This window comes from Lissotriton vulgaris, chromosome 7 (assembly GCF_964263255.1).
Source record: "Lissotriton vulgaris chromosome 7, aLisVul1.2, whole genome shotgun sequence".
Lineage (NCBI taxonomy): Eukaryota > Metazoa > Chordata > Amphibia > Caudata > Salamandridae > Lissotriton > Lissotriton vulgaris.
In genome coordinates, this window is record NC_141695.1 from 1,726,772,550 (window position 1) to 1,726,798,286 (window position 25,737).

The window sequence follows — 25,737 nt, forward strand, 5'->3', positions numbered from 1 at the left end:
AACTATCCACAGGATCCAGAGACACAGGATAACACATGGGACAATCAACAAGACCCATATGATACACATCCCATCCCTGACACCTCCTCCTACCCAGTTAAACCATCACCCACAGATGGTACAGTAGCATTTAACCTACTAGTGGACAGGTCCAGACTATACCACAATGTTGATATGCATAGTGACACAGTTGCCTCTTCTGCGAGAACAGTTAAAACACTCCCTATGTTAAAGGTTGTACTAAAACACGCCACTGATATCATTAAGGATACAGCTAGAGCACGTGTTATCAACCCTAGGGTTGAGAAAAAATATAGGCCTACCCCTACAGACCCCACATACATTAGAGGTCAACTACCACTTGATTCACTAGTTGTAGCTAATGCACGAAAGAGGGCTACCTCCCAAACAACTGGAGAAGCACCACCTCCCGATAAAGAATCAAAAATCCTTGAAGCCTCATGAAAAAGAGTGGCTGCACAGGCAGCCAATTCATGGAGAATAGCTAACACGCAGGCTCTACTAGCTCGCTACGATAGGGCACACTACGATAGACTAGAGAGCATACTGCAACATCTACCTGAGCCATTCAAAGAACAAGCTGATGCTCTTATTCAGGAGGGGAAGCTCATCACAAATGCTTACATTAAATGTGCATTAGACGCAGCAGATACCGCAGCAAGGTCCGTTAACACTAGTGTCTTGCTAAGATGACACGCATGGCTACGCATCTCAGGCTTTAAAAGCGAGGTGCAATCTACTATTTTAAACCAGCTGGTCAATCCAGACTTCCTCTTTGGACCAGCAGTAGATAATAATCTGGATAAAATGAAAAAAGACACTGAGACTGCAAAATCAATGGGTGCGCTGCAGTTCCAACCGCATAAAAGCTCCTTTTGGCGCTCATCATACAGAGGAGCTGCACGAGGCAACACGTCACAAGGTGCCTCAGCATATAAAGCCAATACCCAGTCCACCTTCAATAAAGGTCCCAATCGAGGTGGATACAGAGGAAATAGCAATAAGGGGAGAGGACGTGGAGGCAATAACAGAGCCTCCACTGCCACAAAACAGTGACTTCAATACACTACCTCCAGACCACATTACACCGGTCGGAGGAAGAATACAACAGTTCCTACCAGTCTGGAACAACATTACCACAGACAGGTGGGTAAGACAAATTATCCAGTATGGCTACTGTCTAGACCTGACTTCTACTCCACCCAACATACCACCCAGACACCGTCCAATGTCCACGTAACACATCGCCCTGTTACAGCAAGAGGTGAAAAGTATGCTGGAAAAGGGGGCCATAGAGCCAGTCCCTTTCCAGCACCAAGGAACAGGAGTATACTCACTATACTTCCTCATTCCCAAGAAGGACGGGTCCCTCAGACCAATCCTGGACCTCAGACCCCTAAACCAGTATATACTTTCGGAGCACTTCCACATGATCACTCTACAGCAAGTCCTCCCGTTGCTAAGGCAAGGAGACTTCCTAGCAACCTTAGACCTCAAGGATGCATACTTCCACATACTTATACATTCTTCTCACAGGAAGTACCTCAGGTTCACAATCCAAAACCAGCACTATCAATTCAAAGCTCTCCCCTTTGGGGTGACCACAGCTCCGAGAGTGTTCACAAAATGTCTAGCGACAGTAGCTGCACATCTAAGGAGACAACACATTCACGTTTATCCATACCTGGACGATTGGCTGATACAAGCAAAATCATACATACAGTGCAAGAGCCATATGTCTCAAACACTTCAGCTGCTACCCAGCTTAGGCTTTTCCATAAACTACCCAAAATCCAACCTACAGCCATCCCACATGCAGCAATATCTGGTAGCTACTATGAACACCTCGCTGGCAAAGGCAAATCCAAACGCAGTGAGGATAGCCAGTATGCAAATGCTCATTCTCAAATTCCAACCACACCACTCCCCGTCAGCTCAAGTGTTCATGCAGCTCATAGGCATGATGGCCCCCTGCATTTTCATTGTCCCTCATGCCCGACTTCACATGCGTCCACTACCAGGAATGCCTAGCAAAACAGTGGAACCAAGCTCAAGGCCTATTAAAGGACCTAGTGTTGGTAAGCAGTCGTGCATACAACTCTCTGCAGTGGTGGAACCCACAAAGCCTTTCCAAAGGACGACTGTTCCAAGAGCAGGTTCCACAAATAGTGATAACAGCGGACGTATCACTGTTAGGTTGGGGAGCCCACGTACTACAATACACAGTGCAAGGGCTTTGGACAACCCAGCAGAAAAAAATGCATATCAACAATTTGGAGCTGCTAGCAATATTTCTAGCTCTAAAAGCATTCCAGAAACACCTGTACAACAAGACTGTGTTGATCCGGACGGACAACATGACAGCCATGTACTACATACAGAAACAGGGAGGAACGCACTCTCTACAACTGTCTCGCTTAGCGCAAAGCATATGGTAGTGGGCAATTCCAAAAAACATCTTTCTCCTGGAAGAACACCTCCCAGGGAAGGACAATCAGATAGCGGATCTACTCAGCAGACACAGCCAGCAACTACACGAATGGGAAATTCACCCTCAAGGGCCCCAACCATTCTTTCAAAAATGGGGGCACTCAGAAATAGACCTGTTTGCCACAAAAGAAAACTCAAAATGCAAGTACTTTGCCGCCAGGTTCCCGCATCCATTGTCACAGGACAATCCGATATGGATGAACTGGTCAGGCAGATTTGCGTACGCTTTTCCCCCAGCTCCACTAATTCCACTAGTGGCACGCAAACTCCGGCAACAGTCAGTCACAATGATCCTAGTTGCTCCAACATGGGCAAGGCAGCCATGATACACAACGTTCCTAGAACTCTCAGTAGTGCCTCATCAAAGACTAAAACTCACACCCAGTCTTCTGACTCAGAGCCATGGAGAAATCAAACACCCAGATCCCAATCAGTTGAACCTAGCGCTCTGGCTCCTGAAGTCTTAGAGTTCGGATACCTTAACCTGCCTCCATACTGTATGAACATCATTAAGGAGGCAAGAAGGCCAACTACTATGGCATGTTATGCAGCTAAATGGAAAATATTTGTTATTTACTGTAACAATAACCAAATCAATCCATTAGATGCTTCTATACAAAACATCATATGCTACCTATTGCACCTTCAAAGGTGTGCAACCTAGCTTATTCTTCTATAAGACTATACTTAGCTGCTATAGCAGCATACCTCCAAAACAGGCAACACCTTTCACTGTTTGGAGTACCAGCAATAAAAGCGTTCATGGAGGGCCTCAAAAGAGTAATTCCTCCAAAAAACCCACCTTCACCAATCTGGAATCTAAACGTTGTTCTCACCAGACTTATGGGACCTCCTTTTGAACCCCTCCATTCATGTGAACTACAATTTCTCACATGGAAGGTGGCTTTCCTTATTGCTATTACCTCACTTAGAAGAGTTGGTGAGCTACAAGCACTAACTATTCAAGAACCCTTTATGCAAATACACACAAACAGGGTAGTACTTAGAACAAACCCTAAGTTTATGCCAAAAGTCATATCCAATTTCCACATCAACCAAACTATAGAACTGCCAGTGTTCTTCCAAAATCCACAGTCAGTAGCTGAAAGAGCCCTACGCACCCTAGATGTCAAAAGAGCTCTGCTATATTATGTTGACCGGACAAAGGCATTCAGAAAAACAAAACAGTTGTTTGTTGCTGTCGCACCACAACATAAAGGAAATCCCATATCAAAGTTAGGACGAGCCATATGGATAGTTAAATGCATTCAAATATGCTATCAAAAAGCTAAACGCACTTTAACAGTCCTCCCCAAGAGCACACTCCACGCGCAAAATGGGGGCATCCATGGCTTTCCTAGGGAATATTCCCCTTGAGGTTATCTGTAGAGCAGCCACATGGTCTACCATACACACTTTCACAAAACATTATTGTGTAGATGTACATTCCAAACAGCAAGCTGCTGTAGGACAGGCTGTTCTTAAAACTCTTTTTCAAACTGCTGCAGCTGGCACAGGTGACCACCGCTAGAGGAGATACTGCTATACAGTCTATGCACAGATATGAATTCAGCAGCCCACATGCCTCGAACGGAATATTCTACTTACCAGTATGCATCTGTTCTTGGCATGTAGGGCTGTTGACAATCATATCGCCCGCCCTCCTCCCCGGTGCCTGTCGCAGCTGTAGCACTCGAAATTAATCTCTAGCCTGGACATCACTTACTGTATCATACTCCATCTCTGCCACAATGGCAAAACAATCTGAGGATGGAGAGGATGCCCATGCGCACTGTAGTCCAAGGGAGGAGCCACCTATCTCGTGATACTTCGAAGACTCTTCCAGGACAACAAGGTGCAATAATCCGGACCCAACACTAGGCGGCGATCTATGCACAGATATGAATGTCAGCAGCCCTACATGCCAAGAACAGATGCATACTGGTAAGTAGCATATTCCTTCCGGATCCAGTCTGATGCCTGGCGATAGTTCTAAGTTAAGGAATCTGCGGCTAGACAACATCTCTACCAGATACATCGTTACCAAAGGTAAGTAACTCGTACATCAGTTGGTTAGAAATTAATACAATTGATTATAATAGCCTCCATATGACCTACCTTAGTTTACGTTCTCATCTTGAACAAGGTGATTACGTTTATCCTGGGAGTTTTGAAGGGTTTTTAACTCTTCCAGCCCCACTCCCCCCGGCCCACCCCAACCCCAACTGTAAACATTTAGCATCGGGCATGGATGGGTTTCTGGTAAGTATGGGGCATAATATGCATTGTTAATACTTGTGACCAAGACCCGACATCGAAGTGCTACTTTATACCTCTCCCAGACACTCTTGATATACACGAAAACATAATTTGTGCTAATCTGTCCTAGACTTAACTGTCCCAAAACCATCCCGTACCACCTCGTTTCTAGTCACCTAACCACCTGGTCTCCATCCTCTGGAATATCTTTTCTATTGAGCACCTTAATAATCATGTTATGCATATTTGTAAACTAATTATATCTTGTTTTTGGAGAAATATCGCCACCACCCATCTGCAAATATCTGCATTTCTCTGCCTCGTCACATAAAGATATCATACACATTTGTTTTTGCCGATGTACAGAATCTCAAATTATGCTATTCTCTTATAAATATACTGTTAAGAACGGCAGTGCAAAGAATTACTGATGCCACTTAATCATTAAAACTGTACTCTCAGATACATTTCTGAAACCGAACACCACCTGTAACGACCTCTGTCCTTGCTTTTTCCAGAACCCCTTTCTGTCGTCAAATATTATAATTATGTTCTAGGCTTATTAGAGTCAAAAGGTTCCATTCAATATTGGGGACAATGAAATACATGTTTGGAAATTTGCTATCAGGATGTCAGGAGTTGTCAAAGTAAGAAATGTAATTAATCATCTGGAGATTTGTCACAAAGAAGCACTACACAAGTGTTTTAACATTGTGCTTCACTTTTCCTCTTTTCTTCACAACAAGCAGCTCTCTCTTCTCTTTCAAACGACATGCAGTCCTCCAACCACAGCTACTGTATGTACCAGCAGCAGGGTCCTCCATCCGGCCCACCCCAGATCCACACCTCCAATCAGGGAAGCTGCCAAGGCAAAGGACCTGGAGACACCTATAGTCAGGGGATGCAGACGCTGCACCCGCCAATGCATCAGCAGTCCTATCACCCCCACCACCAGCCGCTGCCGCCTCGCACTCCAACCAGCAACGTTCCAATGGGTGAGTGCTTTCACTGGGGGAAGGTTGAAAGAAGATAATGGGAGGATCCCATCTCAGGGATGATATTTTGCACACTCTGAGAATGAATAGAAAAAAATATATAATTGTCTGAAAATTTACCTTCAGTTTGGAGCATACATCTCCTAGGTTCACATTCTGTGTATTATTCAGGCACCTAGTAGCTGAGTCTGAAAGTGCTTTATTTGATAAACCTTTTCCTACGGCGCATGAACCTAAGTAGTGTTACTATGACTCACTGTGACATTGATAAGCTGTGCACTTTCACCTACCGGGGTTGTGTGTCCTCCCTGGTTGCATTACTTTTCAGAGTCAGTCACTTCTTGATTGTACCGAAACTTTTAAGTTTCTTCCTCTTGCATTTTATACAGTGAAATGTATTGTCTGCTACTTATCTTTCAATGATTTTTATATTCATAATTATTCAGATAAAAATATTTTTATTTTGTGCTGGATTGCATCCATTAATCCGTCGTAGTCGTTCATATTTGTCCAACTCTCCAAACGCCCAGTGCTTTTTGGGATCTTAACCCCAGATCCCGTCTTCTGGGAGTTAACATTTCAAATCATTTTAATACTGAAAAACAAGCTCAGAACGGCAGAGTCCGTCCACTACAGGTTGTCCTCACAAGCCTTCTCTTGGATGACTGAAAGATAAATATCTTTTCAGAATCCACAGTACATAAAGATTCATAGTATTAATAACAAAGAAAGAAGAGTCTTCAGCTTTTCAAAGCTCTCCTCCAGGTAAGGATAGCAAAAGAGTAAAAACAGGGGGGAGAAAGAAGGAGAGAGTTGCTGCTACCCATTGAGACTTAACCCCTTCCATGCTGATGACGAACCCCAGCCGTCATGCACTACGGTGCTCGTGTGCTGATGACCGCTGGGGTTCGTCACGGCCCGCCCCTGTTCGTGCTGTTTACAGCACACCAGGGGAATCGCGGCCACATGGAAAGGGTTAATGTGAATGCACAACTCATTAGATATACTCTCAAGTAATGGGATGACATGTAGGATTTAATAAAATTCCTGCCTAAAGCATTTCAAAATAGTGCTAAATCCATGGAGGGAGAAAGGAAAATGATATCAAGCTTTTGCTTAAAGTCCTCTCTAGACTCTGCAGATGGAGCAAACAAATAGCAGATAACCAGATAATTTTCCTTAGACATGGTTAGGCAATTCTGGGTTTAAAATCAAAATGCAAGCCCAGTATTAGACATGCCTTTCACAGGAAACCTTTTATGGGGTCCAGAACAGATCCATTCACTGGAGGGCTTGAGAAAGGCCAGTGGGACAACTGAGGCAAAGGGAGCTTTGCAGACTAGGAGCCTCAATAAGAGGAGCCTTTTCCAGCTCAAATCAGAGTAGACAATCCCCCCAAAAAATGATTTTGAAAGTCTGCTTACCTTGGGCTTTTTGTTTTATAACCCACACAGTGGCACCAGCCCTATGAGACAAAACACTTTTCCAGGAAGAGGTAAGACTAGAGGGGTCTCAAATAAACCATCAAAAGTATACCCAAAGAGCCACAATTTCAATAGAGGAAATTCATGTCCTACAGCAAAAGGTTCAAGAACTTTTAGAAAAAAGTTTAGTAGATAGTACTCTACAAGAAATCAGCGCAGGAGTAGAGTTGGTATACTTTCGAATATCAAAACATCTGACTTTTCTGCCAAGTATGCCACTGTGAACAGACAAATCAAACCACAAAGGTTCCAAATTACCGCACTAGTTGATGGCCTTATTGGAATAGAACAGCTATCGAACTACCATGAGTCTCAAGGACGCCTATTGTCATCCCAGAAACAAACAATCTTTTCTTGTTAGCATGCAGGCATTGTAGGGCCGATTCTCTTTTACCAGATGTGTCAGTTTCTGACTTTGAGTGCTGCAATGGAACTGTTGGGTATGTGGTGTCCTGTATTGATTTGATTCCATATGCACGGCTGCACACTATATCAATCTACAAATTAACGGTCAGTGATCACGAATACACAGAGACTGGAAAGATCCACATGGAACTAAAATGGTGTCGCAAAACCAATATGATAGTAGGTAGTCTTTTGAAGACATCATCCCCACAAGCCATCATACAAGATTCATTGCATGTGGGATTGGGCACACACTTTGGAAAACTGAAGGTAAGGGTTTAGTGGTCCTCACAAAAGGCACTGAAACACATACAATACCAGGAACGTAAGGCAATTTACCCACCACTAAAAGCATACCAACTTCAAATTCTCAACACTGTACAAGTGTTAACGTACAACACAACTGCAATGTTTTATCTGAACAAGCAGGGATGGTGATAGCCTATCCCTTCTCAAACTTGGCATGAGTCATTTTAAGGTGGGCAAATGCAAGATACATCTGAGTGGGGACAAATCATGTACAGTTGTGGTCGGCATACAAGTAGCTCATTTAAGCGGGCACTTTGGCACCTCACACATGTGGGAGTTAAAGCAGTTTATCCAGTATTTGGGTGTCTTTCATAGATTCACATGCCTGAATCATTCCCCGTCGCCGAGACGGGAGCCTCCGGTACAAAAAAAAGTAATGTCCTAAGGACATACATAGAGAATATAGGCCGAAGGGCCTCCCCTTTGGGGCCTTTCCACGTCCTTATGTAAAAAGGACCGAACTCTCATCGTTAGCCAATCAGCTCCGACCTCCCTCTAGAACCTTCCCGGGAGGAGCCTCAGTCCCTCAGATTTTCTACCGCACGTTGTGCTAGGGAGTCTCCAACCTGAGCTCTTCAGGTTTTTCTTGCTTCGAAGTCTCAAACTTCTCTGGAAGTACCTTTGTTCAAAAGAATAATTATCCTATCTTCGACTGCCGTCTCCCATGTCGGAATCCAATAAAAAGGCTTCATCCATGGCGGACTCGCAAAAGAAAGCCCTTCTCAGGGCCTGTTCCTCCTGCGGCAAGAAGCGGATTCAAGCGGAGGATAAGCACGATCTGTGCTTGTACTGCCTGTACCCTGACCACGTCTCTGACAAGTGTAGGGTGTGTAGAGCCTTCCCAAAGAAGACTGTAAAGGAAAGAGAGGCTCGCCTTCTCGAATGGCTCGACAGGCTTAAGGACAGAGACACTCTGGAATCTTCCGAGGGTAGTGTCTCCGGGTCCTCCAAAGTCTCCAAGAAGAGACCCAGGGAGCAGTCCCCTGGAGAAACAGACACTCCTCCCAAGAAGGCGCACAGGAAACCTTCGGAGGCACGTTCCACCACCTCCTCCGTGTCTGTTAGAGACGACCAGAGGTTCAAGAAACCCGCTCCATCTACTAAGCGGACCACCTCGGTCTCGACCACAGTGTCGACCACTACGGCCTCATCGCCCTCCGCGACGGCCACAACGACCACCACTGCGTCCTCAGGCGCACCGGTCTCCTCTACCATTCCTCTGAAGTCTTCGTCCAAGACGAAAACAGGATCATCGACGGTGTCCCCACTGTCTGCGTCATCGTCGCCTAAGAGGTCCAAGTCTACTTCAAAAGGTCCGCCTTCGCCGAAGAAATCTCATACCGAAGGATCGTCACCTAAACAGTCGAGGTCAAGTTCAAAAGGTCCGCCTTCACCCAAGAAATCTCAAGTTGAAGGCTCTAGCACCAGTAAGTCGACGGTTCACTTATCCCCGCAGAAATTGGTGCCATCGACACTATCGGAATCGTTCAAGTCGCCAACCCAACCGGCGGCCGCGCCATCTTCACGCACGCCGTCGGAAGGGACCCCGGCGCCATCTTGGAAGGAATCCAGATTGGTCGAAGTCTCCATTCACTCAATTCCACCTTCCTCGGTTCCCCCAACGAAGGGGTTGACGCCCGAGCAGGAGCAGGATGCACTGCGGAGTGAGGAGTCCGAGGAGGAAAACCAACCCGATCCGGCCACCTCCCTATCCGACGTTCACGAGGACCAGGAGGAAGTCATGTATCAGGAACGTTCCGTAAGTGTCCGCACGGAAAACACCCCGATGATCTGTTTGCCCGTGTCTCTGGTCAACGATTTGCGCAGCCTCGTGCAGGACTATAAACAACGGTTCCCGGATGCCGACAGCGGAACCCAGGTGCCGGTCACCCAGGCGCAACCGTCTGCCTCGCGCCCTTCCGCTCTCCAGGCCCGACCTCGGAACCAACCCCAGCCTCGTGCTCGGCCCCAGCCTCCGGTAGAGGACTCCTCTGAGGACGAGGAGGAGGAGACGGACTTGGAGGAAGGTGAAGTGCAAGACGTCGACTCGGACCACAGAGACGACGAAGCCGATGCTGCGTCATCACACCATTCGTCTACCCCGGCATCCCCGCGACCGCGCCAGTCTGAAGCGCCGGACGTTGGGGGTTTCCACAAACTGGTGGACAGGGCAGCTAAGAGGTTTCACATGGCGGTGGAATCCACGGAAACAGAATGCTTCCTCCATGATTTCAAGGAGCACAGCCAGAAGTCGGCCAAGTCTATTCCACTTATAGACTTTCTGTGGGAACAGGGCAAGAAGTTGATGCTTACGCCTGCCTCGGTGCCTGCGGTGGTTCCGCGCCTAGACAAAAAATATAAGGCCCCGATCACCGCACCAGCCTGCCTGACCGGCCACCCCAAACCGGACTCGGTTGTGACTCAGGCGGCCCAAAAGCAATCCCGCAACCCCTCCTCGCCGCTGTCTGCACCCCCAGACAAGGAGGGCAGGAAATTGGACACCATAGGCAAACGGTTCTCTACCACGTCCGCCATGTCCATCAAAGTGGCAAATTCCATCGCCCTGCTAGGGCGCTACAACCGCCAGCTATGGGAAGACATTGCCCCCTACCTGCAAGACCTGCCAGCCGCGGTCCAGGACGAAGTGAAAGCTCTCCTGGCGGAAGGACAAAACTCCGCTGCAGAGATCATCGACTGCGCCATCGACGCAGCCATGACGGGATTCCGCCAGTTGGCCGGGGCTGCCGTGCTCCGCCGCCAAGGCTGGCTCAAAGCAACGTCCTTTCGACAAGAGGTCCAATCTAAGGTGCTGGACATGCCTTTCGACGGTCAGTTTCTCTTTGGGGAGAAGATAGACGAAGCACTCCAGGCCATTAAGAAAGATACCGATACGGCGAGGGCTCTGGGCTCCCTCCAGTCCCGGAACCAGTCCTTTCGGGGGGGCCGCTCCAGAGGCTAGTACTCCTACAGAGGTTCCTACCAAAATCGGTCGTCCTACTCCTACGGCAACAGGAACCAGCCCCAGCACAAACAACAGAACCGACAGTCGTCCTATGGGAGGTCGTCCTTCAGAGGCAAATCCGCCAAGAAGGGCACTGGCGGCCGCCAGTGACCATTTACTCCAGCCAGTCCCACCACCGTCTCAATCCTTTCAAATTGGAGGAAAACTGACCCACTTCCTCCCCAATTGGCGAAAAATCACTACGGATCGGTGGGTACTACAAATAATTCAATTTGGACATTCCCTCGAAATTGTCAACACCCCTCCCAACACTCCTCCGCTGAAGCGTGCTCACAAACACCTGCACCTCCTTCTCAAGGAAGTATCCGCCATGTTGGTCAAAGGAGCCATCGAAAGGGTCCCAGCGTCCCAGAAGGGGACGGGATTTTATTCCCACTTCTTCCTGGTCCAACAGAAAGGGGACAAATGGAGACCGATCTTGGACCTCCGGGCGCTCAACGCCTTCCTGCGGAGTCAATCCTTCCGGATGGTAACGATCCAAGAGATCCTGGGAGCGCTGGAAAGGAGAGACTCGATGGTCTCCCTGGACTTACAGGACGCCTACTACCATATCCCCATCCTCACAAGGCACAGGAGGTACCTGCGGTTCGAAGTAGCAGGCAGGCATTATCAGTTCAAGGTCTTGCCATTCGGCCTAAAATCCGCGCCACGTATCTTCACGAAGTGCTTGGCGCCGGTGGCAGCCTTCCTGCGACAAAGAGGTCACCAGGTATTCCCCTACCTGGACGACTGGCTGGTGAAGGCCCCTTCTCCGGAGGGCGCGACCGCTTCCTCCAACGCCTGCAGCGCACTTTTTCAACAGCTGGGTTTGACGATCAACCTCAAAAAATCCTGCACTACTCCATCAACGAGGATCACCTTCCTAGGGGCTACCTTAGACACGGATTGCGCAAAGGCTTTCCCCTCGGAGGACAGGACCAACAAATTACTGTCTCTGGCCGCGGCGGTGGCCAAGAAGTCTCGCATCAAAGTACGGACATTCACCTCACTGCTAGGGATGATGTCCTCCTGCATTCTCCTCATACCGCACTGCAGGCTCCGCATGCGTCCCCTCCAGGAGGCTCTGGCGAGGCAATGGAAACAGAGTTCCGGCTCGTTCGAGGACATTATCACGATCACACCGGCCATCACAAAGGCCCTTCTGTGGTGGAGAAACCGGAAACACCTGACGGCCGGCTTGCAGTTCCTCCTCCCTCCGGCGCCTCTGGTCATCACGACAGATGCCTCCCTGGAAGGCTGGGGCGCTGTTCTATTGGACCTTCGAGTCAGCGGCAAATGGGAAGCCCAAGAGAAACAACTGCACATCAACCTCTTGGAGCTGCGGGCAGTGTATCTGGCTCTGCAGGCATTCCTGCCACGTATCGGAACTTCCCCGGTGCTCGTCAAAACGGACAACACCACGACGATGCACTACCTGAACAAACAAGGGGGAACGCGATCTCTCTCTCTCTCGCGAGAATCGCGAAAAATCTGGAACTGGTTGGTGGCACACGGGCTCTCCCTCAAGGCGGAGTACGTTCCCGGGAAGGACAACACCATCGCGGACGCCCTCAGCAGGCAGACCTCTCTCTCCCACGAATGGGAGCTGAACGGCGACACAGTGGCCCACATCTTCTCGCAATGGGGGACCCCGAGGATCGATCTCTTCGCGACGGCAGGGAACGCCAAATGCCCAAGCTACGCAAGCTGGCATCCCCAACAGGGGTCGTTGGGAAATGCTTTTTCCATCGGCTGGTTCAGCGTGTTTGCGTACGCTTTTCCTCCGTTCCCGATGATACCGAGGCTCCTCAGGAAGATGAAGACGGAGCCGTGCACCCTGATCCTGATTGCTCCATACTGGCTGAGACAACACTGGTTCTCGGACCTGCTTCGCCTTTCCATCAGGCCCCCGATTCACCTGCGACAACACCCGAACCTCTTAACGATGTCCGGAGGCCAGGTACACCACCCGAACCTCCGCTCGCTCAGATTATCAGCCTGGCTCCTGAGCACCGAGAGTTCGGAGACCTAGAGATCACGCAGGACTGCAGGGCCGTACTAGCCAAAGCGAGGGCGGGCAGTACGAACAAGACCTACTCGCTGAAGTGGAAGAGGTTCTGCTTGTGGTGTTCGGAACAAGGCTTACACCCTCTACGGGTCACCCCGGTGCAGCTGCTACCGTACCTCCTCCACCTGGCTCAATCGGGGCTGGCTCACGCCTCCATTAAGGTTCATCTGGCTGCGATTTCTAGATTCACCAGGACCTCATCTGGACCTTCCCTATGGTCCAGTCGACTGATAAAGCAATTTCTGAAGGGGTTCTACAGATCCTTTCCGAGGCCTCAGAAAGTCCCTCCAACCTGGCAGTTGAACTTGGTGCTCAACCAACTAATGAAACACCCTTTCGAGCCCATACATCGGGCCACTCTCAAACATCTCTCCTGGAAAACGGCACTCCTGCTCGCCCTGACGTCGGCCAGAAGGGTCAGCGAACTTCAGGCGCTGTCTATTCAGGAACCGTATCTCCAATTCAGGCACGACCGAGTGGTACTCAGGCCCAACCCTAAATTCATACCTAAAGTGCCTTCAGACTTTCATCTAAACGAACCAATTGTCCTCAAGTCATTTTTTGCCAACCCTTCCACAGCGGCAGAAAGGGCGCTGCATTCCTTGGACCTAAAAAGATGTCTCAAATTCTACTTGGACAGGACCAAAGATGTCAGGAAATCTTCTCAACTGTTCGTAGCTTACAGCAACCCGCGAATGGGTTTGCCCCTAACTAAACAAAGCATCTCCCGCTGGATTTCATCAGCGATTGGGTTTTGCCATGATCAGGCCGGACGGCCTTTGACGGACCGAGTGGCTGCCCACTCTACCAGGGCGATGTCCGCGTCGGCGGCACTCTTCGCTGGAGTAACGGTCCTAGACATTTGCCGAGCGGCGACTTGGAAGTCCCCGCACACCTTTTCCAAGCATTACTGCCTGGACATCGAACTGCAGAAGGATGCTGCAGTGGGACAAGCGGTGCTACGCCATCTATTCCAATAAGGTGAGCCTTACCTCGTCCCGCCATCCAGGTATGCACATTCTTCATGGTTTTTCTGCTATATGCATGACAGTATACTACCATGTTTCTCTCACGTTGTCTGTAATTTTATGCAGATCTGCTGGAGGTGAGAATGTGCTTTACCACTATGTATGTATAACTGCTGGCTACTCTGATTCAGGCATGTGAATCTATGAAAGACACCCAAATACTGGATAAGAAATGCGTTACTTACCTGTAACAGCAGTTATCCAGTATTGGTGTCTTTCATAGATTCACATGCAACCCTCCCGCCTCCCCGGTAAGGACTCACGTACCTCTATGTCTACACTGCGACACCCTAGCTGGGTGCGTACGAAAATCTGAGGGACTGAGGCTCCTCCCGGGAAGGTTCTAGAGGGAGGTCGGAGCTGATTGGCTAACGATGAGAGTTCGGTCCTTTTTACATAAGGACGTGGAAAGGCCCCAAAGGGGAGGCCCTTCGGCCTATATTCTCTATGTATGTCCTTAGGACATTACTTTTTTATGTACCGGAGGCTCCCGTCTCGGCGATGGGGAATGATTCAGGCATGTGAATCTATGAAAGACACCAATACTGGATAACTGCTGTTACAGGTAAGTAACGCATTTCTTCTGGAAAGAAAACAGATAATGCTAAAACTTTGCACCAGGGCATTACCACCACAGTCAAAGGGGAAATGCACAGCTTACTAACTTGTGCAGAATGTTTGCATATGTGTTTCTGCTGATTGTGTTAATTCCTTTAGTCATAGAGAAGTTCTAAGCTTCCAGTGTGTCACTAAGATAGCAACACCGTACATATTTATCATACCAGAGGGGAGGCTTTGCTGCCAGAGCTGCTAGCTTTGGAACTGGCGAATCAGGTGTGAGTCCCAGCTTTGGCTCAACATGCTGTGATTCTGGACAAATCACTTAAACGCTCCATGCCTATAAAAATTAATCTGACCTTGTGTAATGTAACTAGTGCTCTTGCAAAGCACTCCAATGCCCCTGGACCTAGTTTGCACTATATAAAACTACATAAACACACCATATGCAAATAGCACAGGGGAATGTCCTCCGATCTTTATACTTGCAAAGGTTGCAATAACTATGTAGAGAGGGAAGGAGCCTGTCCCATTCCAAAGAATTAGTTAGCAGCTTGGTTCCTAAATAGAATTGTCACTTGAGGAATGTTTAGAGATTATAAAGAGGCATGTAAACCTTCAACTAGAATATATTACACATTAAAATGCATAAGATACCTTCATTGATGTTCGCAAACCTTTTTCTTGGTGAGATGCGTTACACACGAAGTTGAATGGAAGCTTAGCTATACGTCCTTGAGGATATAATTAACAGGAATTGCAGCACACCCTAAAGGAATGCATATAAATCATGTTTCCAGTAATTAAACATGTAGAGGGTGTAAAACGATTATACCCTCCATCACCACAGTAGAATTTAAATCTAATGTTGGCAGATGTAAAGAAGCCCCCCTTAGAGTCAACACATATTGCCTCTCTAACCTCTGATGCGAAAAAGTGACTTCTTAATTGCAATTACCTCTTTAAGAAGCGTCTGCGAACAGCAAGCACTTTCAGTGCAAGAACCAAACTTAATTGATCAAAAAGACAAGGTTATTATGAGAGCATACACAAAGTTGAAATCAGCTTTTCCTGTTAACCAAATTATATAATTACCATCATTCTTTGTCCTTGTAGCACATGCTGCAAAGGCACTGGGTGCAACAGTGTCAAAGGGAACTTAAGCCAGATAAATAGTTCACAGTACAAACCTGCTAGAACATAGTAAACTTTTAAAAGTAAAGTTAGAAGCACACTCCACTAGCAAACAATGGGGTATCCGTAGCATTTACGTCTTATGTATCACTACAGGGCGTGTATGGTTGCAACATGGTCTTCGAAACACAGTTAAATTAAACATTACTGTGGTGATACAGAAACAATGAAAGAAGCAGCACTGGGCCAAACAGTGCTTAAACATGTTTCACCTCTCCTCATTCAGTCCTCCTCCACACTGCAAAAAAAAATCAGTTACGTATCTTCAACAATAGTTTTGCCGCTTAAAGCTCTTCTAGATGCATAGTGACCCTCTAGACTACCCGTCAAGGAGGCAAGTTAATGCAATACGTAAAAAAAAAGTAAGATAGTCGTAAATGTAAAACTGCGGTCACCTTAGGGGCATTGTAAGCTTAGGGTGTGGGGTGGGGTGGACATGGGTTAGCTAAGGGCTACAGAGCCTCAACTGTTGGGTTAATGTGCCTTTGATGTCTCAAGGTCTGTTTTACAGACCTACAGAAATACAGGTAGAACAGTTTCAGCACTTTCTTCAATAGTACTAATAGGGAGTAGTCACAGGCTTCTCATGAAGATAGTGTGCGGGGATCAAGTTCAGAACTTTAATCACTCCGCACTGGAAGAACCGATTGTCCAACCCAGTGCTTCACTTTATTACAAACAAACAAGATACTACACAAATAATAGTGAGCAGATACAGTTTAGAAAACTGGGCTCAAGGGCTACTGCACCTCAGTCTATCTGCTCCTCTCCCCTGCGGTTCTCCTTCTCTTTTAAACCAAGCGGTTCTCCCATCTGGGTTAGAATGGAAAGGAACACTCCGTGCCTCCACAAAAACAACACTGGAACAATTCTCCAGTATTGCTCCCAAGACATTAACAACCTCCCTCAACACTTCAGAGCCATCCCCCCATTTTTTGAGTTCCGCAAGAAGCTGAAGACCTGCTTGGTCATAAAAGCAGCTTGGGACCACACACCTTGACCAAGCGCCTGGAGACCCTTTCAGGTGATTAGTGTGCTATACCAATCAATATAACAGAACAAGGGGGTCACATGCATCAAGGTAGGCTTTTGCAATTCCTTAATTGCAAATATTAAGGGTTCGCAATTATAGAATCGCAATAGTCTATGCATGTAGGAATTGAAAAAAATTGCGATTCCTACACATTCCTCAATTGTGACTCGCAAATTGCGACTCGCAATTAAGGAATGGCTTAGGAATGAATGGCAATTGCATGCGCAATTTAGGAATACCCAATAGATACTTGCATATTGTGCCTGCAATTTCAAGGGTGCCAAAAGGAAAACTCTGTTGCACCCTTGAAATTGTAATGTGAACACGTTGCACACACACATGCATGTGTGTGTGTAACCAGGAACTTTGAAAAATGCACTTTAGCACATTTTTCAAAGTTTTTTGCAAGTTACCATCGCTATTCTCAGTGGCATCATGCATTGCATTTGAGGCATCGCAATTTACGATTCCTTAAATGCAATCGCATTTTCCTTAAATTGCGGTTTTTGCATTCAGGGTGATGCATCCCACGTGCAAAAATACCGGTTGCAAAGGGGCAGTTTCCGTGAATCTTCCAGTTTGTAACCAGTTTTTCTTTTGATGCATGTGGCCCAATGTCTCTAATTGCAAAAATCAAGGTTTATGTGTACATAACCATCCTTGACTCCCAGTACTTATGAGAGATGGCATAATTCCTGATCAGATGCAGCCTTCATAACCTCCAGTGAGGTCATATTGCGGGGTGGCATGAGGAGCTGGTGTCAGAGGACCACCCACCAGGAATTTCATGTAAACTGAAGTTGTGGCTCCACCAGGCGGGTCTGGTCACGGTTGCCACCTGCCCGCTTCTGGGTACTGGTTGTTGTTTGAAGTTGCAAGTGGGTAACAACAATCAGTGTCTCTCAGCATGAACGGACTAGCCGTGGTAGCACTTTTTGTTAGAACTGAATTAAAGTATCCATGCTCTCACTTCTCTGGGGACAGTGGCACAGGTTGAGACTCAATCTCACGTCTTGGACATAGAGACGCAAACAACCACAGTTCGGCACTTCCTGACTGGAACTACCACTCAGGGTCTGATGCCCGCCAGCACCTGAGGCACGCAGGTTGTTCTCCTCTGGCTGACTCCACCAAGATCTCTTTGTTTCTGGCTCTTCCTGGATAGTCCCCACTCCTCCAGGGCTGGTGGAATTCTTCCTTTCTAGGTGCATCTTCGTTTCCAGGTGTAGTAGTGTCTGCAAGAGGCAGCATTTTGTGTCTAGTCATTAGCTTTAGGAATGTTAAGGGCTCTGTTGTATTCTGTCCCGCCTCCTTTTTAGTGTACACCTGTAAGTGATCCTGACTTCACCATTTTGTTCTGCTACTCTGTTCTGCTTTCATCGATCTCGAGCATGGGGCTGCAGGACTGGAAGAAATAAGCCGGAGGTAGTACCCTAGTTTGCAGAACTAGCTGCTACATTCCAGATTCGACGTCACTTGATTTACAATGTAACAATACCTAAATCTCCCTTTGTAGTGTTGAGCCTTCGAAAGCATGCACTAGCGCATGCGTCTTGCTTGTGAGACACTCTTGTATTCAAAATGGGCTTGGAGCCCTCCCATTGCTTACCATTTGCAAAGCTTCCTGTCACTCTAATTTGCTGCCTCTTCCATTTGCCACTGTAGGTAAAACATAATTTCCTATGATTTTTGTGGTCAGGGACTAAGCACAGATTGCACTGCTCCTGATGTGATTGAGGTACTATATTTTCCCCTCTCCCACTCTCCCTGCATGCTGCTGCCGCCTCAACAAGAGATGTTTCAGAATGTAGGAACGGCCCCCAATAAATTGCTCCCTTCCCTCTGCAAGCAGATAAGACATGATTAGTGTCTGCGCAGCATGGCAATTACAACTCATTTTCAGAGCCACAATCAAAACCTAAGAGGGGCGAGCCCTGCGTGGAGAATGTTGACTCCTAGAAAGGCTGATTGTACGCCCAGAAGCACCTCCTGCTCCCAAAAACTGCCCGCCCCTACGGTGAGAAATATATTTCGTGCCCAGGGGTAGGTTCCTAAATGCATAATGGTGCTAAACACTCGTACAACCAAAGGCACCTAAAATACTTGTGACTTCTGTAAAAGGTGCATCGGTTTATTCCTCTACACAGTAGATTCTCATATGAATCTTATATATGCAGCTACCTAGGTTGACTCTTGTCTTGGAACCTATTATTCAACCTATAGACTTTGTTTGACCACATTGGGCAGTCTCTGGGGTTGTAATCTACTCAATGCATTCATTTGTGAAAAACCAAAACATGTTGCCTAGGTCTAGTTTTGTCTGTGCATTTTCTGCCTCCCTCTCTTGAAATCTCTGGTACCAGATTGTGTGGCCCAGTTGCCTGTTTGCATCTCTGCCTCTGGGTATATGCTGCTTTTTTAAAAAAAAATGTGTTTAAAGTTCTGCAGAAAACTGCTAAGGAGTTCCCATCCTCTGTGTGAGGGATACTTCTAGCTGTGCTGGCAATATTAAAAGCACAAGTATAATCATGAAAATACAAGACTGTGAATTTCACACATACATATATTACAAGAAGAGTCTATACGCATCTTTCTCTATAGTGGCGAGAATGAGATTTCTGGCTGAAAAAACGATTTTTGAATATAATAGCACACTTTCTGCCTAATTATCTGATATAAACTCACTGGCTTCTTGAAGCAGCATGTACACCTATTTTTTTGACTGTCTTATGCTATTGAAATCAAGACCTGGTTGAGCTTAGCATTAACCCGCCCACAAAGATAAGTGCTGTTGACCCTTCACAAATAAGATATTTGCATTCGCTGATGACCTGCTCATGATATTCATGAGCCAAGCACATGTGGCTGCCGGATATTTGCTAAGAGTGGGGATGGTTCATCCACGTCTCCACCCTTGAGCACTGCAGTGCTGTGAATTAGGAGCGTATTAAAGTGCCTATCCTCATAATATTACCGGTTTCTCAACAGAGCAAAGAATTGTCCGGATCAAATCTTGTTTTTTTAAATGTGGTTATACACATTACCACAGCATGCACACTTCTGGGGGTGGTTGCAATGCTTCATGGCATCAGCGATGCTGTGCATCATTGTAAGGCCAATAAGTCCCAAAGGTGAAACCTATTGGCTTTGCTAATACTCATTAGGTCTGGCCTTTGACTTTCGTTTTTCTAAAGAGATAAGTCTTCTTTCTGTACCCCCTGTGGGAAGACTGTCTGTTTGCTCTCTGTTAATCCATGCAGTCCCTCATAACTGGACCTGTTGCCTTGCTTAATTTTTGGGTGGTATGTGTTTGAGGTTCAATGTAACCAAATTAATGTAAGGTGTCTATTTTTAAATACTATGTACATAGGTGAAGGTGGTAGTCTGCTTCCAGGTTGTTACGTGTTCGTTGTAGATATGACAGTCTACATGGCAGTCTGTATTTGGGACACCGTCCCTGAAACTATTCTTACCTATAAAGTGGGGGAAGTAACCATTTTCTTCACTTTTCTGCATGTATATTCCCATCAATGCAGTGAAACTACCCCTACCCTCTAATCCTGTACTTCTGATAGATACTTTTAATTGCATATTACTCAACTTTTTAATATCCGTAGGTACCAGACTGGTTCAGAAAGATTTAAATTGGATTGCTCCACATGCCAGTAGGTGGTGTCATGTGGCTCTTCTTTGACTTTGTTCCTCCCCGGCAGTGACTATGGCGCCACATATAAGCACCACTCCTAAATGTTGATGTCCGGTTCTTTTTTTCTGTGCCTTCTTGCACAGGTCTTTAGCTTGCTCGTTTCTTCTTTTTCCTTGTCGGTGGACAAGTGTTTTCTCAAACTTCTGTTTTTCTTGTGTGCAAGGGAACATGTCACCTCCTAAAACGTCAGTATTTAAACTTTGTAAGAACTGTTACAAAAAACGTCTGAGACAAAACAGTACCACAAGGTATGCCTCTGGTCTTTGGGTTCAGGACATTACTTCCAAGTCCTGTGAGGAGAGTTCCTTTATGTATCCGAAGACTATCTAGAAATTCAAAGCTGCATGTCATTAAACATCGAAAGAAGTCAAAGGAGTCCTGCTTCCTCTAGAAGTTGAGGGTGAAGAACCATTCCCACTCTCAGACCATTCTTGGGATTTGCCCGGAGAGAATCTGCATTGGTGACTTGTCCAGTCCAAACTGATCTTACCTTAGACTTCATGCTCCTGAAGCCTGCTAACACAAGGGTAAAAGTATGTCTACCTAAACCGGAGGAGGCTTATGTATATGACCTCAGATTCCAGAACTTCGCATGCTGTCTTGTCATCGAGAGGACCCTTAACATTGGTGTTTGGCAAATGCATTACTAGCTAATTAATCCTTGCTGCTGGTTGCTGTAGTTCAATCCTTGCACAAGCTGCGATTCCTGAAAACCCTGCTGCTGTTAGCTGTGGAAGAGGAGTTGAACTGCTTTGTGAGGAAAGAAGGTGACGTGACGACTGTCCTGAACAAGACCAGCAGACAGAAGCAAACCAAGATCGCTCAGGAGATATGAGACCCTTGCTGCCTGGCTGGCCTGAAAGCAAAACAAACCCTAAACACAGGTGACACATACCTTGTTTATCATGCTTTTTGGTATCGTCATTTGGAAGCCATCGCAATCCTGATCCTTTCCATGCCCTTAGGATGCCTGTCTCTGCTATTTTCCATTACTAAATGACCGTGGGGAAGTTGAACCTTTACACCCTCGATCTGATCCTGATGGCTGAAAAGACTTTTCAGATTTCGGAGCAGGTTATCCTAGTGGAAGGTTACCAGTGCTGCAAGTATATTCACCACCGGCAAATCATGACCATGAGCAGCCATCATAGGGATGCAGTACCCTTGCTGATGTTGTTACGGTGCTGATTAAATGCTGCATTTTGCTACCCATTAAAAAAAGGAACAAATTCTGCAACTAGGTCCTAAAAATTTAAACAGAACACTGGTTACTGTGTCTTCGCTAGCCATGAATTGGATGCCAAGGCTCTTGCCACCCTCATTATGAGAACCTTGCTGTAAGGATAAAGGTACTTTGCTGTTTAAAAAAACAAACTCCGTAGCTTAAGGCTTCGGCCCTCTGAATAAATATAGAGAGTAAACACATTTGACAGAACCTGGAAAGTAAATTACTACTCCACCTACCAGTTGAGCAACTTAATCTCTAAACTCTCCAGGTCTCCATTCAACTTTGATTCCTTAAAGTAGGAGTAAAATAAAATGTTCACATACTGGTTTTTCCATTTGTTGAAAATAATCATTTAATCTGGGTTAGGGGCTGAGTTGACTAATACATCCATTTCAGGGATATATGATTGACACCATGCTCACAGGTTCAGAACCCAGTGGTCCATGCATTCTTTGTCCTTCGGACGTCAATAAAATGATTATCGTTGTGTTGGGCAACAATAAACATCCATTGTGTCTCAGTAGCACCAGGAGACCCCTCAGAGTGGATGTAGTCTGTAAAAAAATTCCTTTGATTTAAGTGTTTATTTAATGTCCTGCACGCGATGCGGTAGTGCCTTGTGGTGTCAGTCAAATACATGAGGGTACTTGAGATTTGACTGCCTCTGTCTAACTTTTAGATGAAAGACTGATTCTTCACGAGTAAACTTTGCAGAGGTTATTGTGATATGACTGTCCCTGGCTTGACTAATCTTTGTGTGACCTGTTACTGGATCGGCTTGATACATTTTTCAGAAACAAATCCGTCATCTGGCTAACCCTTAGTCGCTCCTACACGATTTTTAGAAGTGATCTTAGCATGTGACAGACTATTACTCAAGTCTGCCAGCCTACTAATGGTAATATTAGCCTGTGATGGACTGTGCTCCAAGTCTGCTTGCCTTTCAGAGATGACCTTGGCATTGCTTCCTCGTTGCTTTTAAATATGTGCCACTTTGAGACATTCTGGGTTCTTTATGGAAGAACCCAACTCCTTCTTCGCCTCCATATCTCCTCTTAGGAAGCCCTCTGCTAGTACGCAAGAACTAGTGGGAGGTTTGCTCTTGATTTGATTCCGCTAAGTAGATGTGACTGTCTGCTGCACAACCCCACCAAATTTATTGGGGCAAGTTAACAACAGTTAGTATGCAGGCAATGAATATACAAATTGTTATAAGCAAGATATGTACTGTGCGAGTTAACACAAGGATTACTTAGGCAGAACACATGTGGTGACTTTGAATGTGTCATTTTTATGCTCAGATACATGGAGTGATTTGATTCTTGCACAGAACATGAAAAAAACACACTGAACAGGTAATTTTATTGTATTAACACTTGACCATTGAGTAAGGTCTTTAGTATATCTTTGTCGCCATTGAAACTGGCCAAGAAGATAATTCACAGCCTATTTTAGGGTCCTGCTAAAATAGTCATGTGTTGTATCATAATTGTAACCGTTATAGCAGTGGCTGCATATTGGGTTATTAAGGATTATTCATTGTATTATGCTGTATCCTGAGTTCCGCTATCCTTTAACCTCCTGTAATAAGCCCTGACTGGCCAGTTTCACTACCCCTGGCAGTCAAGTGCCTAAAGTGAGCAAGTTATTTATCGAAATGGAGGGCAGTAGTATTGGTGACCTTCAGCCACAAGGTTAAATGGCATTACTTATATAGGATACGTCCCAGAGAAGGCCTTGCACTGTAGTAAAACTGGTGTCTGTTTTTACTGTTCTTATCGCACACAAAACTCATTTTCCTGTGATCTTCTTTCCATATAGCGCTGCCCTCTGATTGTTGCTCGAACATCGACTCGCTGAAGGAGAGTTTCAAGATAGTCAGCAGTCTGGACTGGTCCAACATCGACCTTTCACAGTTCTCCGGTGAGTCCGTTACTGGGGTGATGCAGTTAATGTAGAGGGGAGAGAGGATGAAGCTGCCTTAAATTCCAGTAATGGCTCCACCGTACCTTCCATTTTGACAAAATACACTGCAGCTCAACTAGCCAATGGCTTAAATTCGATGCCCTTCACAGATCCCGAGTCTTAATTCCCTTCTCTCCTCCTGCAGCATCACAAATTGAAATGATTCCTCCTGATTGCATCCCGCCAGTAGAGCACCCTCCTCCCCATTGACGCCAAAGAATTTTGTCATCCTTCCTTCAAGAAGGAGCAAGAATTTTCTCTTTCTCCTCCACCTCACCTACTCACCCAGTATCTTGGCAAACGGAGACTATTTTGCCTTGCATACTTTGAACATCCCTGGGCTACAAAGAACCATTGAGACATACGGGCTTTATATTGCCATCCCTTGGAATGGTCTATATGCCTATGCTCTGCCTCATTATGCTCTATGCACCATCATTTCTTATAGCATAGCTTAGTAAATGAATAAAAACTAAAATGCTTTCTACAGCTGAAAAAAACTGTAGTTTGATATGTGGAGTGGCCTGCCAGTGCCCCTCTAAATTCAAGAAAGTCACTTTTGTTATTTGGCAGAGAAGCTTTTGGTATTAAATACTTCTGCCTCACTCGGTAAATTGGGAGAAAGTAAAGGTAAGAAACAAACTGATTAGAGAGCTGGTTAATCAACAATGTGAAAGAGTAAGGAAAAAAGAAGGAGCAAGAGTGAGCAGGAAAGCAAACGTGAGTAGTAAGGGATTGAGTTGAACCAGAGAGAAATGTGTGACAGAAGAGCTTTTCACAAATAGAGGATGTATGATGTATAGGCTGTCTGGGAGGGTTGAAAAGAATGCAAGCAGACAAAGAGGAAGAAACCGAAAAGGAAATTAGTACAGGTTTTCCTATATTCTAATTTCACAGAGAGAGATTCCTAAAAGATGATAGGCAGAAGTGGTTATGAAAGTTTAAGGCAGATTGTGTAATAAAAGGGAAAGGGACTATTCAGACCAGAGATGCAGGACTGGGAGGTGAAGGGATAGGGTGAGGAAGAGATGGAAGCATTGAAAGATAACAAGATGAAGGTAGAAGAGGAAATAAAGGTGGAGGTTTATGTTATGTACCATTTGAAGAGTCAAATGCACTTAAGGAGTAAGCGGTGAGAGTGGAGTAGAATTGGGATGTGGGAGCAAGAAATGGAGAGAAAGCGAAGGATGCTGTAATTCTTACCGAAGTAAAGAACAGAAGAGTCAGTGTGGAATAGTATAGAAAATATTTATAGGGGGATATCAAAGGAGATGAAAAAGAAATGTATTGAGTATACTGATAATTTGTGTGGTAGTGCTTGTTTTGTGGCCCTTCTTTGATATCCGTTTTGCTCCGTTTTTGTGTCTCCAGAGCTGATGGATAGCCTGAGGCAGGCGGAGCAGAGAAATTGGAGCCTGGACCAGCACCATATCGCCAACCTGTGTGACTCTCTCAACCACTTTCTGAACCATACAGGATTGGCACCCAATCAAACCCAGAGCCATGCAGGAACAGGGGCCTGCATGCCACCCACATCTAGCTCCTGCGCCATGAATTCTGGCAAAGCAGAGCATGGACTCAACCAAGGTATGCGACTGAGCTGGACAGATAGCTATTCCAGATAGCCAGATTAGCATGCAGGTACATGGGCGCACAACAAAGGGGCACAGACCTAGGGAGTGCACAGCTGTCCTCAATACCCATTCATTGACATTGACTCAACGACGTAAAAAAATGTTCTGTACTTTGATTAATGCTAATACAGGTACTCTAGTAGTGCAGAGCATAGACTGAGCTAAGCTATACAAATTGGACAGAAGATGGGAGGAATACGGATAGAGGGGTTACGGCTATTAGTCACTTGCAAATTTATATCACAACTGAGAACACAGGACAAGGGCGTTTGTTTTTCGCCAAACTTCTACTCCCACATATATTTAGAGGGGCATAATCTTGATTTGTTTGCATCCTTCTGCTATTTAGGAGGTGGTCG

The 25,737-nt window shown here is 46.1% G+C and overlaps 1 protein-coding gene across 2 annotated transcripts in view; it reads left to right on the forward strand.

The window, feature by feature from the left end:
- Positions 1-25,737, forward strand: part of FOXJ2 (forkhead box J2) — a 330,968-nt gene that overhangs the window by 222,983 nt on the left and 82,248 nt on the right. The window contains exons 7-9 of one of the 2 annotated variants that reach the window (XM_086932973.1): positions 5,517-5,765; positions 23,601-23,702; positions 25,116-25,331. In XM_086932973.1, coding sequence (XP_086789099.1) covers positions 5,517-5,765; positions 23,601-23,702; positions 25,116-25,331 — 567 coding nt within the window. The remainder of the gene's footprint in view (positions 1-5,516; positions 5,766-23,600; positions 23,703-25,115; positions 25,332-25,737) is intronic. The other variant, XM_086932974.1, reaches the window with a different exon arrangement.